The sequence below is a fragment of the Penicillium alfredii genome (genome assembly GCF_028826965.1).
Source record: "Penicillium alfredii strain IBT 34128 chromosome Unknown utg000002l_segment0_segment0, whole genome shotgun sequence".
Lineage (NCBI taxonomy): Eukaryota > Fungi > Ascomycota > Eurotiomycetes > Eurotiales > Aspergillaceae > Penicillium > Penicillium alfredii.
The window spans coordinates 125,113-148,082 of record NW_026622699.1 but is presented as its reverse complement, the minus strand read 5'-3'; the positions used below and the strand labels follow the sequence as shown (position 1 = coordinate 148,082).

Sequence of the window (22,970 nt, the reverse complement as noted above, 5' to 3'; positions counted from 1 at the left end):
GCAGCCAGAGCACACAGGGCCAGTGACCCAGAAGGTCCTGAGCATGCGATCCCAGGACCTGACAGGCCACCAAACCGCTAACTGGCGTCCTCTGCCGTTCCAAGACCCGGTAGGTAGTAAGTTTCTCTGCCTAAGACACATAATAACTCAAGGGACGCTAATAGACTGAAGGGATGGGTCTACGATGTTCCCTGATCAAAATCCTGGTTTTCCGCATCCGCTTTGAGCATCTTGGCCACCTCGACCACAGCACCGAGATACGAAGACCATATCTTGAGGCTCTTTTAAATACTTGGGTGAATTCATCATCACTTCGACGTGCAGCAACGACATGATCGCACATCTGCATGTCGATACAGTTGTTGGGGAGGGTCGGAGCGGGTTCGATGCAGTTCAAGTCTGAGGGTCGCTTGAAAGAGCCAGCGGCAATGGGTCTGGCGGTTACACACCGTTTATCATTGGTCATGGACCCGACAAGGTAAATCAGTGCGAGCTACGTGCCTGCAGCATTTGTGAGACAAATGAGAAGAAGCTACCGTCATCACAACTAGAGGCGTAGCATTGGGTGCCTTGGGTTGAGCGAACTTTTGGAGTGGCCAATGTACAGTAACGTCCCTATTGTGAGCCTCCTAATTGACAAACGCCAATGACCAGAACTGGTACAGCTGACCTTGCATCGACCCACCATTGCTTGATCCTCGCTTCAACTTGGAGTCTAGGACTAATTGAGTCCCACAATACGTTAGCGGTTCCAAACCGCCAGGTTGAACGCATTCCATTCTACGGCCGATGGATTGTCTCAGGGAGCACTAGGGGAAGCTGGGGAGAGCAGAACTCTGAGGAAGGGAGCAGAAGAGAGAGAGAATCAAATTGTCTGTCTGTAGCACCTGTAGGAGAGAAGAAGAGAAGCTATCTACTGCCACCTACAGGTGCGCTGCGGGTGGTCAGGGAGGCGGTGGAGAACTGCTGGCAGAACCCCAGTCCCAACAGAATGTACTTGTATCCTTCTGACAGACGGGTCATTGTTGGGGAGTTCTGCAGGAGATCATGTGCTCCGCTGAAGACTGTGGGCTTAATTCACTGCCCGCAGCAAGTCCCAGTGCACCAATTCTTTCGCTCGGCAAACCTTCATACATATCCAGTGGTCTCGTAGTTATACATCTCGGTTAACTAACTAGTTAGTGAGCCCTCCCACTTTACAGCTGACTAAGACCAGTCGCAACCGGAAGAATATGGCAGAATGCTAACACATATTGGCCAGACCGAGGTCGCCCAATCCCCACATCCTTCCTCCTTCCTTCTCTGTCTTCGTATGTCCTCGGGATTGCGATAGGCTGTGTGGAGAGCGATCTTGTCCGGCAGTTAAAACATTCGCTCCGCAACTCTTCCACTCTCGGTCGATTCGGCGAGATTCATCTTCTCTATTAGATCGCACCAACCTTGAATGCTCTGAAGCCAACTATCACATCAAAACCGCGCTCATCATCTTGCCATTAGTCACTATCGATATGGACCCTCATCCTGCCAGAATAGCTATCTATGCTTGTGTTACCGATATAGACGGCTGCCCCCAGCGGCGTCACGTTAAAGTTTGGGAATCCTTTTGCGAAGATATCCTAAATCGTCCATTCAATGCTACACTTCACCCGGCCGGATACGACCACGTCCATATTCCCGCTGATTTCGACTCATCGAAGCCTCTCAAAAGATGGTTTATTCTTGATTTGGATGTTACTCAACCACTCAATAAGGAGGATGTTTTGCAACTTCCACATCAGGTATACCTGGCAAGTCAACGAAGTGGCAAATTGTAAGACGCCCAGTCTGATTTTTTTGATAATGATTCCCCTTTCTAATTACACAGATCCTTCATCCCTCGCAATCGATGGGCTGAGAAGGCAAAGGGCAGGGCTATTTCGTACATTTGGGGGGGTAAAGAGGAGCAGGAGATTGTTGATAATATGCGAAAGGAGTTCAATGACGAGAAGGAATGAATAACAGAGCCTGAGCCCTCACATTCATAACGTTTAAGGAGTTTCTGGAGGCGTTTCTCCTTTGCACACGGGATAATATTCGTTGTCCTTATGCTCTTGCCAGTCGTGGACGTCTTCACGCTGATGAGGAGGACAAGTTACTTGATTTTGAATCGCAGGTCGACATCTGGCGATGTAAACTGTTGCTTCGTGACCACACAATCCAAATATTCCTCGAATATTGTCGCACATCTATTTTATTTAGCATTGCCCTGTGCCCTGTTTGCTAGATTCTTACTGCTGTGTTTGGAAAGTAGAACTTCTGGGGTTCTGGACAGGACAGGAAAGATGAGTCAAAAGTACCTGAAAGTTATAGTTGTTAATGTCACGCTGTAATAACCTGAACTCTAAACTCACTTCGAAGTCTCAAGGAGGGCGATCGTCTTTGAGTGGTGCTTCCAAGGTTCAATGTTGTTTAATGTAAAGTACCAAGGGGGTCATAGCCGTATTTATAGACCTTTCCGGGGGCTTGAGCGCTCATGAGTCCACTTTATCAAACTTGTGCTCATCAATGACTGACCCCGACGGTGTGCATGTTGGCAAGGCCGTCTTCAACTATCCCCATAGAGAACCTTCAGTGACAGGGAATGAGCGGCGCACGGCCAGTGAATTCTTAGCGCCTGGTCCACTGTCAAGATCAGCAGCAACATTGGTCGACGAGCCAACCCAATTGCGCCTCCTAGCGCCGGCCCATCTCGTCTGACGCGGCCGAAGCATGAATTTGAATGGATTTCTCCTGTACCATGTGCGATCAGTGGGCCGAAGTTGTATGAGGCTGCACGCTCCTTTCACACCCGCAGTGCGAACAAATCAGAGCGGCTTGTTCCCTCCTTAGCTTGCGATACTTCTGCGGGCCTGCATAAATCGAAGGAGCAGCAATCTTCTGCCGCGTTGTTCGTTCAAGCAAGGCTCTTACGAAGGAGGGGCCGCGTAAGACCACAATAAACTTGATGCGTTCTTGTTCGTATGCAGGTTCCCCGTCGGCATGCCCCTTTCCACAATTAGAAAACAGGTCAGGGGGGGGCCCTTTAGCTCTCAGTAGTATGTGCTGTAATTGGCTTATATAATATCGGTCACAGTATGAAATATGTGGTATCTAGGGCTATTATATTCTTGAAATATTATGTTTTTCTTTACAGTAGCTAATAAATAATACTAGTTTTCTATTTTTCACTACGCTATGGCAGAGTACACTCCTGCTTGGTGGCGATATCGCTATACCAGAATCGAAGATCTAATCGATACTCATGAGACGCCTTCGATCGAGAGTTCTGATAATCAAGACGATGAGGAGCTCTTTGAGAGTAGGGATAATGAGCTTCTGTATAAGCGTCATACCCCCAAGGTAAATATATATTTATACTCTCGATAATATTATTTACTAGTTAATTACTAGTAAACTAACCTCAAAATAAAGAATAGCAATCACTCGCCAATACCTTTTACTCAAGGAACGATCAATCCAATCTCTGCTGCAGAAATTGAGTTTATACCGCTTCTACCTGAGTATCCGAGTACTCATCCTGATGGATATACATATGTGGTGAATCTTCGCCATATGACACCAAAAGAAAAAGCGAATGCTCTGAACGCAGTAAGTATATACTAGTAAAATATTAGTTATTTACTAGTTACTAATAAATTTAGATCCAATATTCCCACAAACGAAACGGCCCAGCAGATAACGTTTTCTGCTCATTTCTTGGTTGTTATACAACCAAAAAAGCTTTTACATGCAGTGGCATCAAGCATTGCCAATATCTTGATGAGTATCTTAACGGGATGCCTCATATATCAGTGGACAGCGACCTTGTTGGCAAAATCTTTGCTTTTCGCGATCAAAAACAAGAGCTTTATCGACATGGACAGCGTCAGCGTTATTCAACAGGGTAAGGAAGCTATTTACTAGTTCTCTACTAGTTTTTTACTCATTATATCTTTTATACTAGACTCTATGAAGCCGCCCAAACAAGATTCACCCAACGTACAGCATGCAGCAAATATACCCCGACATGCAAGCTTGAGTTTCGACAATATCATGTCCCAGTGAGTATAATATAGTATTATTTATCAATATATTACTAGTAACTAACTAGTATACTAATATTTAGACTGTGTCTGGGATCTTCCATCCATACCTCGCATGCAAACACTCCTCAGCAAAAAACGCAAAAGACCATTTCAATCAAAGTCTTATAGGAAGACAGTCTAGTTTAGACTTATCTCTCCTTAAATATCTTGTGGAAAGAGGCCTACCACAAGATAAAGACGAATCTTGCGCTTGTGTGTATCAAACAACAAGTCGAGCGAGCACTGCAGTAAGTATTTCTGGCGATATACTAGTTTTATACTAGTCATTTACTAGTATTTAGGTTTGGTTCATCCTCGGGGTCGTGGTACAATCCAAAGACAATTCCCAAAATGCACAGTACAATTTCGCTCTTTTGTGCCTCTTGATACTGAGCGATATCCATATATCATCTTCTACTCTCGTGGTATTCATAACCATATCCCACCACCACCAAGCCGGCCACCATAGGAGCTCATCGAAGATATCTCTAGCCTTATTAGTAGGCTACAAACACCAGATCTAACGCTAATTAAGTAATATAAACTAGTATTATACTAGTATACCCTTTTACTAAGTTATCTTAGGTATGTTTTTACGAAGCAACAGTCTCCGAGATTTCTGTCGACAATATGGCTATCATACTCTCTCCTCACTTCATCAGAGCTTTGCGAAAACAGAGCGATTCTCTGCAATTATTGCGAAGCAACGTGCTTTAATATATCCATGTGGCAGAGAACTAGCAGGACTTCGCTATGAGCTTAAGCGAGATGAAACACTCCAGGTAGGTAGTTTTACTCGTATAATACTAATATAATATTAATATTTACTAGGGTTACGTTCGTGGTATCAAAGATGATGAGGCAGGAATCTTTATTTTTTGCGCGTTTGATGAGCAGCTTCGTTATCTCGCATCTCTCGAGAGCTTTGAAGTTGATATGTCTTACAAAAGAGTCAAGGGTGTTATGAATGAGGTAATCTTTGCAACACATATTGATGGGCATGGGAAAGGTAAGTCTTCTAAACTAGTATTATACTAGTTATTTACTAATTTTTCTTTTTAGTGATTACCCTTTGCCGTGTGTACACTGATCAAGAGACTACAAAAGGATATCAATATCTTTTTAGTTGGGTATTTGATCTCATCAGAGAGCTTATAGGCCATCAGATTCGATTCTACTATCTTCATGGTAGTGGAATAAAATCGATTGTCTGCGATATGTGCCCAAAGCAGATGGCAGGTAAGTTAAACTCTACTAAACTAGTATCCTACTAGCTTTTAACTAGTTTTAGGGATTGGACGAATGCTGCAAGGTGTTGGTCAAAAAGATGAAACGTGGAGATGGCATGCGATGAATATTCTGATATTCTGCAAAATCCATTTTCAACGTACAGTGACAAAATTGATACCAGAGAGTTCTGATCCTCATGATTCATCTTGGCGAGATGCTCGAGACCAACTTCTTAGTCTTCTTACTTGTCAAACAAGAGAAGACTACTTTAAACTGACAGAATTGATCACAGGTATTTACTAGTATTTTACTGGTTTTATACTGGTATATATACTTAACTAACTATGTCTTTTTAGAGCATCGTCCGGAGCTTGCCAATTGGGCTCAACATAAGCAGATTCCTGTTATTGCTGCTGGTCTTTGTGCTGCATGCTCTCCTATCAAAAAGGAGTCTTTTGAGTCAACAAGAAACCATACCAATTCAGTGGAGCAGAGCCACTATAAATCCTACTGGATGGGAACGCAAGACTCTTTGTTGGGTGCTGTCGTTAAGTATATTCTCCTATTTACTAGTATTTTATTAGTATCTAACTAGTTATTTAGATCACGGACTCTTGATCAACGCGATATTGATCAATTTCTTCATCGAAATCAATTCGATATACGCCATAGCTATCATGCAGATGATCTTACTACAAGATTTGGGTATAGTCTACGACGCGAGGGTATAATTACTAAAATCTTGATTTATTTTATAGTATTAATGCTAATATTCTTTTAGAGAAAAAGCGTCAACGTCGATATCAAGAACAAGAGGAAATTCCCCCAGAGGATCGAGAGCTATATGAATTTAGTTCATCTGGCCATTCAATTCAACGCGCAGGGTCAAAACGAATAAAGCGAGGTAGCAGTCAAACTTCTACTCGCTCTAGTCGTTCTATGTAAGTCAAAAAGACAAAAAGAACTAGTATCTTCTTAATATTTTACTAATAAATCTTAGGACCCCATCTTCAAATCTTACTAGGGCTACTATAAATCGACAGCAAAATCTCAATAATACTCGTGAGGAAGATCTTGAGAGACGAGAAAGGGAGATTGAATTAAGAGAGAGAGAGAGCTTCGTATTCAGGAAAAAGAGCGTCAGTTAGGAATAGTATCAGAATAAATCAATTCGCAAACTTACAGTAACTAGAAAACTAGTAAAAAACTAGTAAACTAGATATTTTTTTTAAAAAAAAAAACTTTTTTTTCCAAGCCATGAAATGTCAGAACGATAAAAAGAAATCAGAACGAGCAGTCACCAACCCCCTAAGAACGAAAACTAGTAAAAAACTAGTAATTTACACCTCAATATCATCCGAAGCAGTCGTAGTAACTAGGTCAGCTTCAGCTTCAGCTTCATCAACGTAAAGTGGGTTGAAAAAATCGAAGTTGTCGCAACGCCCGTAGTTCTCCTCACGGCAGCAGCCTAAATACTAGTTAATATATCAATTTTATTAGTAAAAAGATAAAAAAACATACCAGCCTTGTCATCAGCATCCTTGCAGGGCTCGCAAGGGACTTGGCCATCCAATTCTTTCGCCATACGGCGCATCTTGGTAAGATGGATCTAAAAAAGGTTAATTTACTAGTAAAAAACTAGTAAACAAAGACTTACATCCTGGTTCGCCTTCAACGGAACATCAGGCTTGATCTCCCCTTCTTCCTCCTTGCGAGCATCATAAGCATCACGAAGCGCAACGTAGAACGCTAAAAATACTAGTTAGTTACTAATAAAAATGATAAAAATATTAAAGAAAACCCAACGGGATTTACTAGTAAAAACCTAGTAAATCCCGCCAAGAGTAAGACTTAAACAAAGAAATGCTCAAAGAAATACTCTCAACACTTACCTTTTGCTGCATCCAGGCGCCCGGCAAAAAACCTCACCGTGGTAAAGACGGTAGGTATTAAGCATCTTTCCCATTTTATATTAATATCCAACTAGTATATCTGCAAGAGATTCGAGAGAAGAGGGTATAAAGGTATACCTCGGTGTGGATAGTAGGCAGCTCGAGATCGGTGCTATCTTTGAACGATTTGTACTACTAAAAAACGGACTTTACCTAAATTATTAGCTTTTGTTTTAAATCATCCTCTTCCATCATTCTCGCTGGGTATAATCGAATTTCTGAGAGGTATAATACTTACACTCAGAGTGTAGGACGGCATGATGTCGGGTTGTAATAAAAAACTGGTAAAAAAGTAGTATTGGGGGTGTAGGTAGAGAGGAGAAGGAAGGTAAGGTAAGGTAAATGAAATGGGGGAGGGATGAAATCTATGTTGGCCTTAGGCAAATATACGCCCCACATACTACTGAGAGGTAAAGGGGGTCCACCCCGACCTGTAATCACATTTTTGCTGACTTTCAGTCACTTGCTTCTAAAATTATTCGCCAACTACTACATGGTCCTCTTGGTCTCGTCAGTACATATATTCGGCCCTGCTTCCAAATTCTTCGCAAGCACGCTTACCATAGCGAGATCATTAGTTATCTCAATTGTACCGCACTCGAGACACCGCTTCTTGTCTAGTAAAAAACGTCCGCTGCATGGTACGATGTATGGTCTCGCTGAGAGTAAAGCATACATGAAAGCTAGTAATCAGCGAAGGCTCTTCTGATACAGGGAGAATAGGCTTACCTCTCTCGTTTTACGTCAGTTCTGTGAAACGCACCTCTGTATACTCTGAAGATTAGCCGTCCCGTCAGTCATTCGGCAATGGACATCATGGACAGCAGAGACGTACCTGTCAGGGTTGGGCGGTTGAATATCTAGTCAGTAATAGGTTCTATGAGAGGAGACACTCGGAGCTGCCTTCACTAGAAGGGGAGATCGTGGCCTTAAATAGCTTTTGTATCACCGCATGACCTTACTTTGGGACCGGAGTCAAGCATGGCTGCCCAGAACAGCGAATCCAAACCTCGGAGCCATAATTCCCAACTGCGAGGGCAGTAAATATACCACAGTCATGCATTGGACTGAAGCCCCACAGCCCATTATTGTTCAAGCCTTGGCATATTCTATCGCAGCAGACCATTGGGGAGCTGTTGTCCGCAATTGACTTGATAGGAGAACAAATTAATAAAACTGATATCCCGACTTCGATCATCAATGCTTGCCTTGCAATGACTAGGCTTCCAGGCTTGAGGCCTAATCCGTTGTCGTCACAGGCAGCCCATGAATCAATCAATCAACAGAACCCTCGACCTTACGACAAGGTATCTATTCATGGAGAAAATGTGCATGCTGGAGACACTCCACTGAAGGCTGGGAACAGTACTTGAGGTTCCAGGAGCTCCCAGGACAGACTAATACGCCCCTGGAGACGTTAGACTGAGAGGCTCCTGCTAATAATATGGGGCTGGGGTCATTTCTGATCCCAGGAGAATGAATTTCCTTCCCAGGGCAATTATCATGGTTCCCAGGGGACCAGAAGCTCACAGGAGGAGATTTAATTGTTCCTAGAAATGAACACCCTTGTCCTGGGAATGGGCACCTTCTCCGCATCCTTCATGGGCGTCGTTGGCTATTATTAGTTCTCTGGCGTGTGATCTGGCCATTTCAAACTCCCTCCCATGCACGCGGTCGGCCTGAGCCGACTAGTTAGAAGTAGCGTGATGCATCCATCTGTGGCAGGGACTCTATTCTTGTGAGATAAGCTGGATTCTATAGTGTAGACAGCGCCAGTGTGTTAAGTTGTCATCGCATCCACGGTGGTCAACATCCGTTGGTGATTGACGGGACACTCTCTTTCCCCTGGTATCCATTTCCTGTTGGATACCCGGTCCGATTCCAGCAGCATGTATGTACGGGCATCGTTGATTCCGGTATCCTCTTATTTCCAACGCTTGTTGTTCGCTGCGAATGCGACGATAACTTTGACAAGCTTGGTGGAGGATGTCTACACCACAGTATGACTTACTTCGCCCGAATTAACCACCAGGTGCCGAGGGATCGACCACGCTACTTCCATCACAACGTATTGCTCGGATTACCGATGGGAGGAATGAGACACTGCGGTACCATCCCTATGTCCATTAACAGGTGATGCAAACCGCTATCTAGTCTATTCCGGCTAAACCTTACGCGTCTAAGCTATACCTATTTTTTACAGTACTATTTTTGACTGCCGCATATTGACGTCATGCCTAGAGGCAGGTCGCAGCTCCACAGGCTCACCCCTGTCCCAACATTACGCTGGCGGTTCTAAACCACGAGGTGGAACAGTCACTCCATCGCCAATGAAGTCACGTGTACTTTTACAACTCGCCGGCCATTTTAGAGAGGGATCTCCCATGCTGGGGATCACTTACTTAGCTGAAGACAATGGGCTTTATTGTATGGATGACTTGGACCGCCGGCTTTGGCATGTAGCCTTACAGAGACCATTTTCTGTACTCGTCGGAACGCCCACGTTGCTTGCACTTTTTGACAACGCCAGCGCCTAGTAAGGCAATAAGTATAGTGACCCATGGAGGCATAAGCAGTTAGTACTAGCCTGGTGTTTATATTGTATTAGAGATTTAGATCCAGAGATTTTAATCCTATGAAGATGGTAGTCAGCAGGGCTAAGGCCAGGATGGTTACTATACTATCCTGGACGCCAGTTGACAGATTGAAATCTTAAGTAGACCCATAGCTCTGGACGTAGGTCCGGCTTGGACGTGCATCCACATCCAGCAGTATTTGGTTCCCAGTCATCGACCCTAGATCCTTGTACGTGAAGCCACAGCCATCCCACTAAAGCTCTCTAGCACAAGACGTACATTACCTGAGCCCTGATCTATATGGATGTCGATCATGAGATTGCCGTCACTGATGGACCCGCAACAAGCAATTTAAGTCCGTTGACGATATATATCTACCCAGGCCAGAAGTCCCCGTCCTTCAAGCCATGGGTCCCACTGTCACCCGAGATACTCCCTTGCATCTTTTGTGCCTTCCTTGAGCGTCTCTGCCGCCTCAATTATATCCAGCATGGTCTCCTCACGCCATTGCATGATTTCCCCTTTGTATTGGCTCTCTTACCAGAAGAAGCCTATACTTAATGGATTGGATCTCGCGATAGCCTGATGTGGAGGAAGACTGTGTCCTGTGACGGATTGGATCTGGCGATACCCTGGCGGGAAGAAAACTATGGCCTATCCTGTGATGGATTGGACGGGGACCATCACACGGCGGGCCATGGTGTCTTTGGAATTATTTTTATCCCCGGGACTACGGTGTGCTTATGACAACTTTATTCCTGGCCACCTCACAATTTAAAGGAAACTTGGTACGATTGGAAACAGCGGATCCTAAGAAAATTGTAGATAGTTGCAATGAGATCCTTAATCAGAATAGCGAGGATGACGTGTGTTTGTTGTCTTCTGATCTTAGCTTGCTCTCTTGACCACATACCCACCGCTTTCAGCAGTGAAAGCGGTGGGGGGACTGGAAACCACGGTTAGTGTATGTGCGTCAAACCAATAGATCTTCGTTCGTTACTAGTTTCGGCTTCGGGTAGAGTAAGTACATACTAGAGGCGTTAGTTGTCTTAGTGTCTCCAGAATCAATGGGGACGTACTAGTTGAGTGCCAAGAAAGGACCAAAATCCTCAAGCATACGCCGAAAAAATAAATACTTGGCCAGTTTCACGAAGGCGTATGCCTAGACAGACATCCGCGTCACACATCTTGCTGTATTCGCATGCCTTCTTCATCAGACTTGATTTACGGCGACGTTGTTTCTGGCGCTTTGGTCTCTTGCTCGAAACAGATGGACTCGGTCGGGGGTCTGTGGCAGTCATTTCTAACGACACTTCCACGATTAAGGAGAAATCTCAAGCGACAGGTAGGATATAGACAACTGAATGTCAGAGAAATAAACCAAGGAAGCTAGCTCTTTAAGTATTCTCAATCTTGTAGACAAAGAATAACTTTGGAATTGTCAAAGTTGAAAATGGTTGAAAGCGCTTTGGCGGTTTCTATACTTACACTGGACCACGGTTTTCTGGCCTTGCTAACAATGATCAAAGGTAATAAAGAGAATACTTTGTTAATGAATTGAAGAGTACATTTTGGGATCAAGTCTGAAACAACCTCTTCGGCTCAACGTGTAGTGTAGTCGCCAAACAGTCGTGGCAGGTTTATTCCCACGACCATTTCACCGCTGTGCCGCACCAAAAACGAAGCGGTATTGAATCACTTTTGGAATTAGATCAGGCGAGAGGACGTTATTATACGATTAAACGATCAATAACAAATAGTTAACAGGTCAGACTAGTTAATAATTAAACTGGTGTAAACTGACTAAGCCGATGCCTTTTGTGTTAGTTAAACAGGCCATGTTTATGAGGACCAACGCGGAAGCTTCTAAATAGACTATCGGTTCCGGTTGAAAGGCCGCAAGTGAACGTTGTGGCACTAAACCCGGAGCCAAAATATTAACACTGGCTAAGATTCAAACTACAACTCTAGCGCATCTCAGTAAACAGATCTAGGACGCATTGGACAGGAGGACAGTTCATCTTCTACCTTCAAGGGAAGTTGACCAATACAACTCTGGTCTGACAACCGCCAACTGTGCGCGTCACGGTTCAAAACAGCGAGTTGGTTGAACCTCGCCAATGACAGAACTCGGCCCGAGAACCACCAAATAATTTCCAGATACGCCGCCTCTACTGCAGGGCGATGATGATCTGGAACGTGACGCAAACCAATCCCTATCTCCTCGAAATAGGAGCCTCAAGACACAGGTGAGGCGAGCACTTTGCTACTCCAAGGTGGAGAAAGGATAGCAGCCAGCGAAGGATGCTTAACACAAATCAAGATTATGATTGCTCAGCTGTCACTTTCTCTCCAAGTCTTGATATATTAAAAGCACGCGAGATATCCGCCTCCGAGGTTGGTATGAGCATGCCAAAGAACTGTATGGATCAATAGGTCTTCCAGGCCGGTTTTGCTGGCTGAATAAGGCAATCTCTACATTGTACTTTTGCGCTTTATTCAAGACCCAGACGCCCACGCTGCATGCGCTCTGGCGCAACGCCGACGCCTTGGCATTGTTGGGACTCTCCGTCATTTGGACTCGTCCTACACTACGCGGTCAAAAGTCTGGGTACACTCTATAATTCAGATTTACCCCACCATATTAAAAACACAATAACTCCCCCAATATTAATCAAAATAAATTCATACTAGATATACAAAGAAAATAGGTCAATATCTAGTACACCAACCCTTCGCTGCGCGTACAGCAGCCATTCTGTGAGGCACAGATCGAATTAAGCTATCAATGACGTTTTGATCGAATAGTTCCCATGCTTCGCATGTAGCTTTTTTAAAGACCTCCCGATCCAATTTAGACGTTCCATCACCTATCTGAGGGTATAATTGAAGAATTTTGATCTTCAGAAGTTGCCATACTGGTTCGATGGGGTTAAGGTCAGGCGAATGCGGAGGCCAGTCGATCACCTGAATCCTATGATTTTCGATCCACTCTTGTGAGATTTCTGCCACATGAATCCTGTATTATTTCTAAATCAAGGATTGATTACTGGAAATAGTTATAATTTAATGATATGTCGTGATTAGAGAGAAAAAATTACAAAAGTTAAAAGTTGATTAGTTAGTTATATCATGTTTTGGGGTGCCTATAGCGAAAATTCTGGGGTGTCCGTATCAACACCCTTTTACTTGAAATATATCATATTATCATATCTTAAACCAAGAGGGCTGTGCAATTTCGGACAGTACGCTTCATACTTCCCGCTTTTTAAAAAAGAAAAGTGGATTTATTCAAGTAGAGTTGTTATAGATAGGAAATGATGTATATTAAATAGAGGATTCTATACAATATTTATTCTAGTATAAGAAGTAATAAAATATCCACAACTTAACAGCATAGGGTAGTATACGTAGAGCTAATTATCTACATAAGAAGGAACCTGACCAAAGGGACTATCATCCTTACCAAGTTTGGTTATTTTTGAGGGCCTTGGCCAAGTAACACAAGCGGTTTCAAGCTTATCAGCAGATTTCTTCTGCTGGCATATCTATGGCGGTTATCACTAAAATTCCATTTCTGGGTAAGTGGGTCTCTGGCTGGTAGAGGGATGTGATATAAATTTTGGGCAATGCTATATATTTTCCCAATCACCAAGGTGGCTATGAAAATCACTATTTTGATATGGCTGCAAGATCACATCCTCTCCGGTACTATTCTTCCATATCTGAGGCTTCCTCATCGCCAGATAAGCACTCCGAGAAGATGTTCCTACTAGAGAACGAGGCATCTAGAAATCGGTACAGGGCTAAAAAGCTCCTAGGTCTACTAGATGGATTGAAAAGAGCCATTGCATTACTTTCCACTGTTTGCTCCCCCCACCCAAAGGTAGGGCCGAGAGGCAGGTCGAGCAGAAGGAGATATATTTTCCTTGAGGAAAGCTGATACAGTACACCATAGTGCTCGGAGCAATCATCAGAGCCGATCTACAACCTTCCTACTTCATATTTCAAACCATTAGCGGTACTAGAGAACGATCCAGGACGACAGGAAACTAACACTCCTCAAAGTGAGTGGGGCAATACCTACTTGAGGCAATTTCAACTTCCCTCAATTCAAGAAGTCGAAGAGTAGAAAATAGAAAAAGAATTGGTACAGTAAAACCTGTTTTCAATATGCATTTAATTCCACCATCGTCTCTTTCAACAGAACTGAAACGTCCAACAAACAGTACTACATCAGGATGACGATACCCTTTCATGCAGCCTTGGTACTAAATTACCTCGCATACTTTGAAACAATTATCCCAAGGATAGATTTGCGTCGGTCAAGTGAGATTATAACTGATTTTTTTGTTTCTCTTTCTTTCTTCTTTAATGTGAGGGTAGGGTGGGATGGAATCGAGTTAGATGCCTGTTATAGACCTAAGTCACATAGTAGTCCATGTATGTAGTCAGTTGCTTTTGATTAAAAACAGAGTGCTCAAACTATTTTACTATTGAACTACGAATATCCCAGACTAGGCGAGTTGAATTTAGATTGAGAGTCTAGTAAATCTTCGGCGTAACACAAATACAACCGTCGGCTGTATTAAAGAGTGCTTGATCAGAGATAGTAAAGCAAGTATATGGAACTATGATACCCTCTTGCGTTTTTCTCATTCACATACAGTGAATAGTTTTAAATCAAATTCTTTTATATTATTTTTAGACGAAAAAGATAGAGATTATTATAATTTTAAAACTGTATAGAAAATATGAAAAAATATATATTACGTAATAATCTACTAAAAATGGACTTTAGTTCCTTTATATAATAGGTTAAGGCAATAAAAAAAATATCATGTCATTAGAGGTGTCGATGTGCCAGTAGCGGATATCTTGATGTGTCCCTATCAACACCACATCAAAAATTTCATGACCATGTTTATGTAAGCTTTGTTGAATCTTTACGGGGTCTTTTTTCTCTCTAGGCAGATACAAAACTTTAGTTCGCATATAGAGTAGAGCGAAAGATTAAAGATGAATAATTAACTTGGAATTCGGCCTAAAGGCAATGGACCTTTCGAGGTTTAGATGTGATGGGATTTAACTGCTTAATCACTAACTATTAATTACAAATAACCACCCGAGTTCTGCGCGTCGCTATTTGATGTCCTAGTTTAAATAAAAGAAATCTAGCCTTCTCTATTATACCCGACCCCACCTTAAGGAGAGGTCTTGCCAAATGCCTTGCCAACTAGGCTTATAGCGTGTCAACCAGTCCATTTTCTCGTGGCTCACGGCGAGATGTCCGCAATACATCCAGACATGTTCAATTAGAAACAGGATAACTAGAGCAGCTTTGAATGCCATCCAGCACCCTGCCCTGGGCCCGTACTTCCATCCGTGTCTCAATATCGCTAGCACTAGCTCAACGGTGGCGATGACTATAAATCCCAGAATGGCCCATTTTTGTAGAATGGATGGTTCATGTAGAGGGCATAGTCCGCTAACACAAGCGAGTATCACTGCCATTAGAATACTAAGTGCAGCATTCAAAAGAAGGGAATCTTTTGTGTTTACAGTCCTGAGGGGGTGGGTAGGGCTCAGTTCGTGCCTATCACTGAACAAAAGGCAAAGGAAGATCACCAAAGGGCCAGCAAGAAGAAGAATATCGTGCTTTTCGAATACGACAGGTTCTTTCATTATGATATCCCAATATTAATGATGATATAGTTAAATTGATATCGGGGTAGTGTCTGTATTTTATTTGCTATTCTTCTTTCTAAAAACAGAATAAATAAACGAAAATAGTACGATTAATAACTATATCTCAACCAGTGTTATAATATACCTAATTCACTTAATTTGGGAACTTTCAGTGTCTATAATTGGAATAAAGCTTCCAGTGCAGTGTCCTTCACTGTTTCACGCAGAAAGATAATTGAGAAAACAGCTGTTTGGCCCAGGGCGCGTGGGCATCACAATATACAGTCGGTCACTTCAAAATCCGATTAAATACCAAAATACTATTCTCCTTTCCGACCAGTGCTTGAAGAATAGGAAGTTTCTATAAAATAGAAGCAGATAATGTAGATAATGTACCCGAGTATCTTTCACCAATGGAATAGACCTGGTGACATGAAGAGGTGTCTCTTGATTGGAACATCAGGGACTGTGGGACCTGGGACTTAGGACTGACATCGCGGTAGTCCCTTAGGACCTGCCGAGGTCTATTTGGGGGAGCTTGAGCTATATATAAAGAACATAAACACGCTAAGAATAGTTTTGTAGGCACTCTTCCTCATCAGGCTTGATGTTATTTATAGACTGGATGAGTCCAGCTATGATAAATACATAAAATTTCCACACATGATATAGATCAGACTTCTTAGGAGAACATGTTGCAATGGGTCGTCTCTCTTTCCATCTATTGGGGTTCCTGGTATTATCCACACTTATCCTATCGAAACCGATACACACTTTAGCTGAGACCATACCATGGGGAAGGATTATTTTACAAAATGATTGCAACCATACCGTTTATGCAGAGGGAGTATCCAGGAGAACATATAGAAGAATCGAGTTGCAGCCAGGACATAAATTCTCTGAACCATATCGTATTACTTCTAATGGCACTGGTAATTCGTGGAAGATTACCGAATACTGGGGTAGCCAAAATTTGATCCAGTTTGAGTACAGTCTTACCCCGGAATCTGTTCTTCCACTGAATAGATCCAATGGAAGTGTCTTTTGGGATATATCCGCAATTAATAGCCCACATGGTGTTGACAGCCTATTATATAAGTGGGGCGTAAGGATACAACCTAGCCTGACAGAATGCCGAAGTATCAAGTGCCCTACTGGGGTTGAACACTGTAATTCCGTTTATTATGCGCCCCACGATGACTACGCGACGCAAAGCTGCAATAAACGTGCAAACTTGCATGTTTTTATTTGTTTTGGTTCCCCTGCCCTGGCTAGTGGTATACGAAAGATGTTTTGAAGTCTATAAGGGCAGATGTTGATAAGGGTACACTGATTTAGAGGTTTCGTCTCCTCTCGTTCCCGAATGCTCTCGCTATGGGGATATAATTCTGTGATTTCAAGAACATAGTACTTGGAAATTTTCGAGAGCTGTATTTATTCCGGATGCATCGTGGAATCGCCATGTACCTAGAGTAGCCGTCATATGATTTAGTTGAATATTAAAAATATTGAGCAATAAAAAGGGTCACGTGCGAGTCGGCCACGACATGCTGAGGAATGTCAGCCAAGCATTCCAGTCCCAGAGAAATACTTGCTCCGAGTGGGAAAGGGTACGGCAGTAAATAGCCGCAATCACGAAAAAATGACATACGCCATTTATCATTTATGACTGCTTTAAGCTCCGCTTTTATCGAATATCTCTGTAGATATTTTGGCCGCTATTTTCAATTTTTCTCTTTTTGTACAAGCATAACCGTGGCTTCGCGAAGACGAGCCCCGGCCCACTTTCTTTATATAATATTCTGCCAGTCAAAGACCTCTTCATTCTGGCCCCTATACTAGTATTATGCTAGCATTTGGTATACCAATATCTTCAGGGGTAGATATATAGAATAGACACATCAATATATCGCGTACATAGTGGTGTTTCGAGTAGGTAGGTGTATGAATAGGCAAGGCGGTAAAGAAGCATCGTAAGGGGTGTGGAGTAGAGTACGAAGACTACTAATCAGCCACTGTATGTATACACGATTTCAACAGTCTTATGTATAAAGAAGTGAGTAATCTTCTTTTATAAAACAAGTAAACAATTCTCTCTTCTTTATTTTTTTTTTTAAAAAAAATATCAGAATTTAAGTGATTTTACCTAAAAAATAGAGTCCATTGTTAACCCATGCTTTTTCGTCCTGAAAAAAAAAATAGTTTGGGGGTTAATGGATTTGGCCGTGAACGGATACACAAGGTGTAAAATTTCTTGGATTTGGGAAAGGGGTGTCTGGTTTACCCAATTCTTTGGGTCCTTGGTCATGCCCAACAGAGCCCATACGCTTGGCAAGAAAATCTTCCAACTGGGAGGAGGTATTCTAATTAAAATTGAGACTTTCTTTGTTATAGATTACGTTGATCTTTTCTATTTCGAATTAGAGCCGTGAGGCAAACCATAGTAAATTTCAACTTATCCTAAAAAAGCCTTGTGAGTCCTTCATCTTATGCATCTTGCTCTATTATACAGACTATTGTAAACTCACAGAATGATCAAAGGTCTTTACTTCAAGGGCTCTTGAAAAAAAAGGACGTGTCCCGGCAATGTCTGGACCATCTTTCCCCGAACAAGATGTGATTAAGCGATATTTAAGAGGCGGTATTGATCACATTGAACCGTATTCTTAAGATCATCTACTGAAATAATTCTAGAAACAACCCAAGATATTAATATGCTTTTTTCCTGGAGAGAGCATGAATTAGAGTATCCTATTCTTTCAAGAGTGTCAAGGGATATCCTTTCCATTCCTGCCACAGGCGCTGAGGTAGAGCACCTTCTCAATTCTGCGCGTGATATCTGTCATTAGCGGAGAGAGTCTTCAAATCGTGAGACTATCCCGGGTCTTATGATGTATATGTGTACATCAAAGTCTGAAGCAGAAGGAGAGCGACTTGCTTTCACCAAAGAACATCTCAGTCGCGACGATACTGAGGTTATCATTGAAGAGAAGGAAGAAAACTAGGAAGATATTCTTTATCCAATCAGAGATGCCTAAGAGTATGAGGAATCGGATGAGAGGACAGATACGTACATCTGGCAGAGCCCGAAAGCGTTCAAAGCTTTTGGATGCATATTAAGTCGATTTTAAATACAAAGAAGGCGAAAATTCAATTCCATCTTCGATCAATTAGACCATCGCTCCCAAATTGATATTTAGATGAAATGTAACTTGAATATCTAAAATTTCCAAAGAATCTAATAAATTACAGCATAAATTATGTAGGTTATGTGTTTTGTCATTTTCTTTTCTACAGCCTATGGCCTGTGTCAAGGTCCAGCAACCGAATTTTGAGTTTATAATCAACTTTAGCAAGAAGGTCTTCATGACGTATGTGAGAGTCGGTAGTAGCCCTATCATAAATTCAATCGCGATTACGCTTATCAAATTTGCGAGGTGCTCCTGAGCAATATCTTGATTGACTCCTAACCCTCTCGCTCTCTTTTTTGATAGTATATACTATTGTCGATACAGGAATCGAAGGGTAGGTCTTATAAGTCTGCCTATAGCTCTACTTGGCAGTAGATGCCGGAAATCTTGGTAGTACAAGCCAGTATCACTCGCTATGAGTGCGAAAAGCGCGGGAAGACCGAGAAAAAGTAGCTCCGGCGTCTTCGTAATCTTTGCTATAACTACAATTACCAGCAAGATACACCTGAAGGGTTGTGTTGTAGTCATATCAATAATAGATAGCATCGCAGGCTAAAGAGGAGCGGGAAAGTGAGGATCGATTTCATGAAGTGGAAATGCCTAGCTGGAATAGAAGAAACAAGAAATGAATTATATTCTGTTTGTGCTTATCTCAGCGGTGTTTTTGCCCTTAGGATTACTACAATAAAATTCAATTATATGATACAAGCGAAGTTATGTTAATGATGGATCTTCAATCTGTTTATGGACCAATTACTATTTATAGGAAATAATTCATTATATGTATTACTACAGTACTAACCGCCACCTACAGTATATACTGTACATACTACACATAACAATAGTTTTCTTGTAGTGTCATTATTAGGCAAATCTAAGGGCTCAAAGTATAGTTTACAGATTTTTGCTTTTAATAAAGCTCACACTTTCTCAATTGGATTGACATCTAGCGAATTTAGGAATCCCCTTTTCTGCCAGATATTCCCGTAGGACACGCACAACAAACTGGTGCGTTATCATACATACAAATGTCATTTTCCTCGAAATAGGCGAAGTTCGACGATAGAGTCTTCAAATACTGATTGCATCGATACCACCGAGAGGAGCATTAGGATAACTATATAAACTACTGCATCGAATTCCATTAAAAAGAGAAGCTCAAAACATATGTTTTTCTTGCTTTCCACATAGCATACTGTAAATATCTCGCGCGATTCGTTGCTTCGAAGGTCGATGAAAGGTATAAATCTTTCGTTAAACAGTATCTCTCTTAGGAGTGCATTCGTCAGACCAATAGACACGGGCCTAATTTTCAAGGGTAAAATACTGATATTCTCTTGGCCAACGGAGCCGTTGCGCTGCAATCGCATCATTTGAACCAGGCCAATCAAGCTGCCGCCATTTTATAAGGCCAATATCGTTAAGAAAGTAGCTAAGCGAGCGATAGACCTCGCCATAGCCCATACTTGGGCCGGGGGGAAGGGGCCTATATGTGGAATTCTGGCTGATACACCGCCCATACATGGCTGCCCAACCCGTGCATAGTGTGCATAAATCCGGTTAGGCCAGATAAAATAACTGAAAACTTTGAAAGGTTTCTGACATTTCCAGCCGTCTCAGTCAAAACAACTAAGCCCTTCGATACAAGTATAATAAAATAAAGAAATATTCGATTACTATAATGTATTCTAAGTCTTCAAGATCAGAGGACTTGAATTTTGATCCAATATTCGAGTAGAAAAGTGGTTGTGTTGTAATTAACTGCTTCTTGTTGGGCAATGTACTGTAGATCCATTGTTTGATGTCGAAAATATATAATTGGAGGATTTTATTATTTCAGAATTTCTCTGTGTTCGAGAATAATGTGCATAGAAAAGAATACAGTATTTTCATAACAGCATAATTGATATATTACCGAATCGGATTAGAATATAAAGCATGCCTAAGTTTATAGCAAGCTAGTTAAGTTTGGGGTATGATCTTTATCCCATATAGTCTACAAAAGAGAGTTTACTGTCAACCTGAAATGATCTTGATCGACCCACAAGATTCTATATTTAAATGTCTGTAGTGCTTGGTAATTCTTAGTAATCAAAAATATATCCCTATATAGTTGGTTCTAGTATCTATTTCTGATCTAGAATTCAACAGTTAATTTTCATTAGCATGACATGGGTCGCAGGCGTCTTAGAATTGCAAAAATCAAAGATCCCAGATCTCGCCGAGTCACATATACTAAGCGGCTAAAAGGACTTGAAAAAAAGGCCCACGAGCTGGCGATCCTTTGCACCAAAGACATATTTCTCTATATCCGTGACCGTGACACTGAGCGGGTCCATATGTTCGCATCGTCTGATGAGGCGTTCGTCCCAGACTATAGTCGAATAGGCTCTCACGATCGGCACGGTCCGGAGCATATGGAATCCCTTTATCCGTTAGACACAGGGAATGTACCTATCACGAAATCGCCTCATCGAAGCCACACTCAACAGGCCTTGGTCCCCGACTTCCCGACCAGTTCTCAGACGCTATATAAATCACCGCAAGCAATATGCGAGAGACCTCAGCGAGAATCGAAAAGTTCGTTTGGAGTGACAACATCTCTGGGTAACGAACCACCACAGACATTACCTGACATTCCGACGAGCCCGGAAGCCCGGCAAAACCCCGGGACAAGGGAAACTCAAAGTCACGAACCGGAAGCAGGGATACTGATGACCCAAAATTTGCGAAATACCGATAAAGAGCCAGCTCACCCACCCCGTATGCTCTCTCCGAGCGGGATTTCGGTGGATGAAAGAGATGAGACTGGACAGGCAGACCTGGGTATATCAGTGATTACATCATCATGCCCACATGGAGTGAGCTCACGCCGACAGATTTTTGAGCAGCTGGCCGAGGAAACTCGCCAGTGCCAAAAGAGTTTAAAGTATATTGCATCCTTACTCTCTAACAACCCTTTCTAGTCCAGAAAATGATGTTGAAAATTTTCGGAGCTGTCAAATTTTCTTACATATCCAGTGCATGCTACAGTACCATTTTGTCAAAGCCTCGAATATTTGCACCTGCTTTATTCTTGATTCTTTTGGATTCTGTCCTTCTTTCAAGCTGGTCGGGGGTGGTTTCTATTTCAGTGTTCCACTCAGAGGTCCATCGACCAATTTGAATTCACAGGATGGGACTATATGTCATAACGATGCCTATCCTTCTTTTATATGGCACAGTAAACCATCTTCATCATTGAGAATCAACCAAGCACAGAGTGCAGGTTTTCTTCCTTATAGTCGGCTTTTCGTTGCGGATAGGGTAAAACACTGTTGGAGTTTCTACAGATCCACCAGGAAGGCCGCACAGACCGGAGAGATTTGCAAGTCAATGAAGGAGGAAGAAAAGGAGGAAGAAAAGCACGTTATTGTTCGGCAAAGCGAGCGGGCTCTGGTCCGTCTAAGGAGTTCTCGCTGTTCTTTGAACATGCTGTGGAATATTTCCAACGAGGGAAGGACTCGACAATATCCATAAAATATCTAGACAAAGAGAATTTACTATGCATGCAAACAAATTCGCTTCGGAGCGAGGTCGCCAGTATGTGTAGAGAAGATAGGCGATTTCGACTTGAAAGAATCTGAGTTTCTCTGAGTCTTCGACGCAGACTATCGAGGCTTTGGCTCCGGCTTTCAAGAGGGTCGGGTGATATAAGGGAGGTTGCGCCAGCCAGTAAGAACAAAAAAGAAAGAAAGGAAACTTGGCCGTTCTCTGAGGTCAAAGACCTGCAAGGAGATCAAGGAGGCAGGAAATATAACACCACTGGCTAGGTAACGCACATTTTCCCTCATATGTCGTCGTTGGGCGGAAGATTCAAAGAAGTACACTCTCAACTTCCATCCTCTACATGGACAATATCATTGATATCCAAATTGACGTCCTTGAGGTGATCCCGGGATGACTTGAGAGCCTTGACAATTGTGAAAGATTTTGACTCGTAGCTTGGGGGTGCAAGTCAAGTAGTTCCACGTCCTTGAAGCGAGCAACCTTAAGATTGTGAAAACTTCGAAAAAGCCTCAAAGCTTCCGAGGATATTGTCAGTACTATTGGATCAAACACAATGGCTGCCTATGTTGACTTTCCATATGTTTTCAGATCGACCCCTCTGGTCCCAGAACGGCTATTCCCTCATAAGTGCTGCCAGAATCAGTCGTCTAGGGTTTTTCGTAAGTTTCCTAGCAGACCAAT

General features: G+C 42.4%; 2 protein-coding genes across 2 annotated transcripts; both read right to left on the bottom strand.

The window, feature by feature from the left end:
- Window positions 1-179: 179 nt before the first annotated feature.
- Window positions 180-466, bottom strand: NUU61_001314 (uncharacterized protein; the record flags this gene model as incomplete). The annotated part of the gene is given in 2 exon segments (XM_056651896.1): window positions 180-281; window positions 293-466. 2 exon segments carry the CDS (start codon window positions 464-466, stop codon window positions 180-182), a joined length of 276 nt encoding a protein of 91 aa, XP_056515163.1.
- Window positions 467-6,673: 6,207 nt separating this feature from the next.
- Window positions 6,674-7,299, bottom strand: NUU61_001313 (uncharacterized protein; the record flags this gene model as incomplete). The annotated part of the gene is made up of 4 exons (XM_056651895.1): window positions 6,674-6,801; window positions 6,855-6,942; window positions 6,991-7,082; window positions 7,263-7,299. 4 exons carry the CDS (start codon window positions 7,297-7,299, stop codon window positions 6,674-6,676), a joined length of 345 nt encoding a protein of 114 aa, XP_056515162.1.
- Window positions 7,300-22,970: the final 15,671 nt, after the last annotated feature.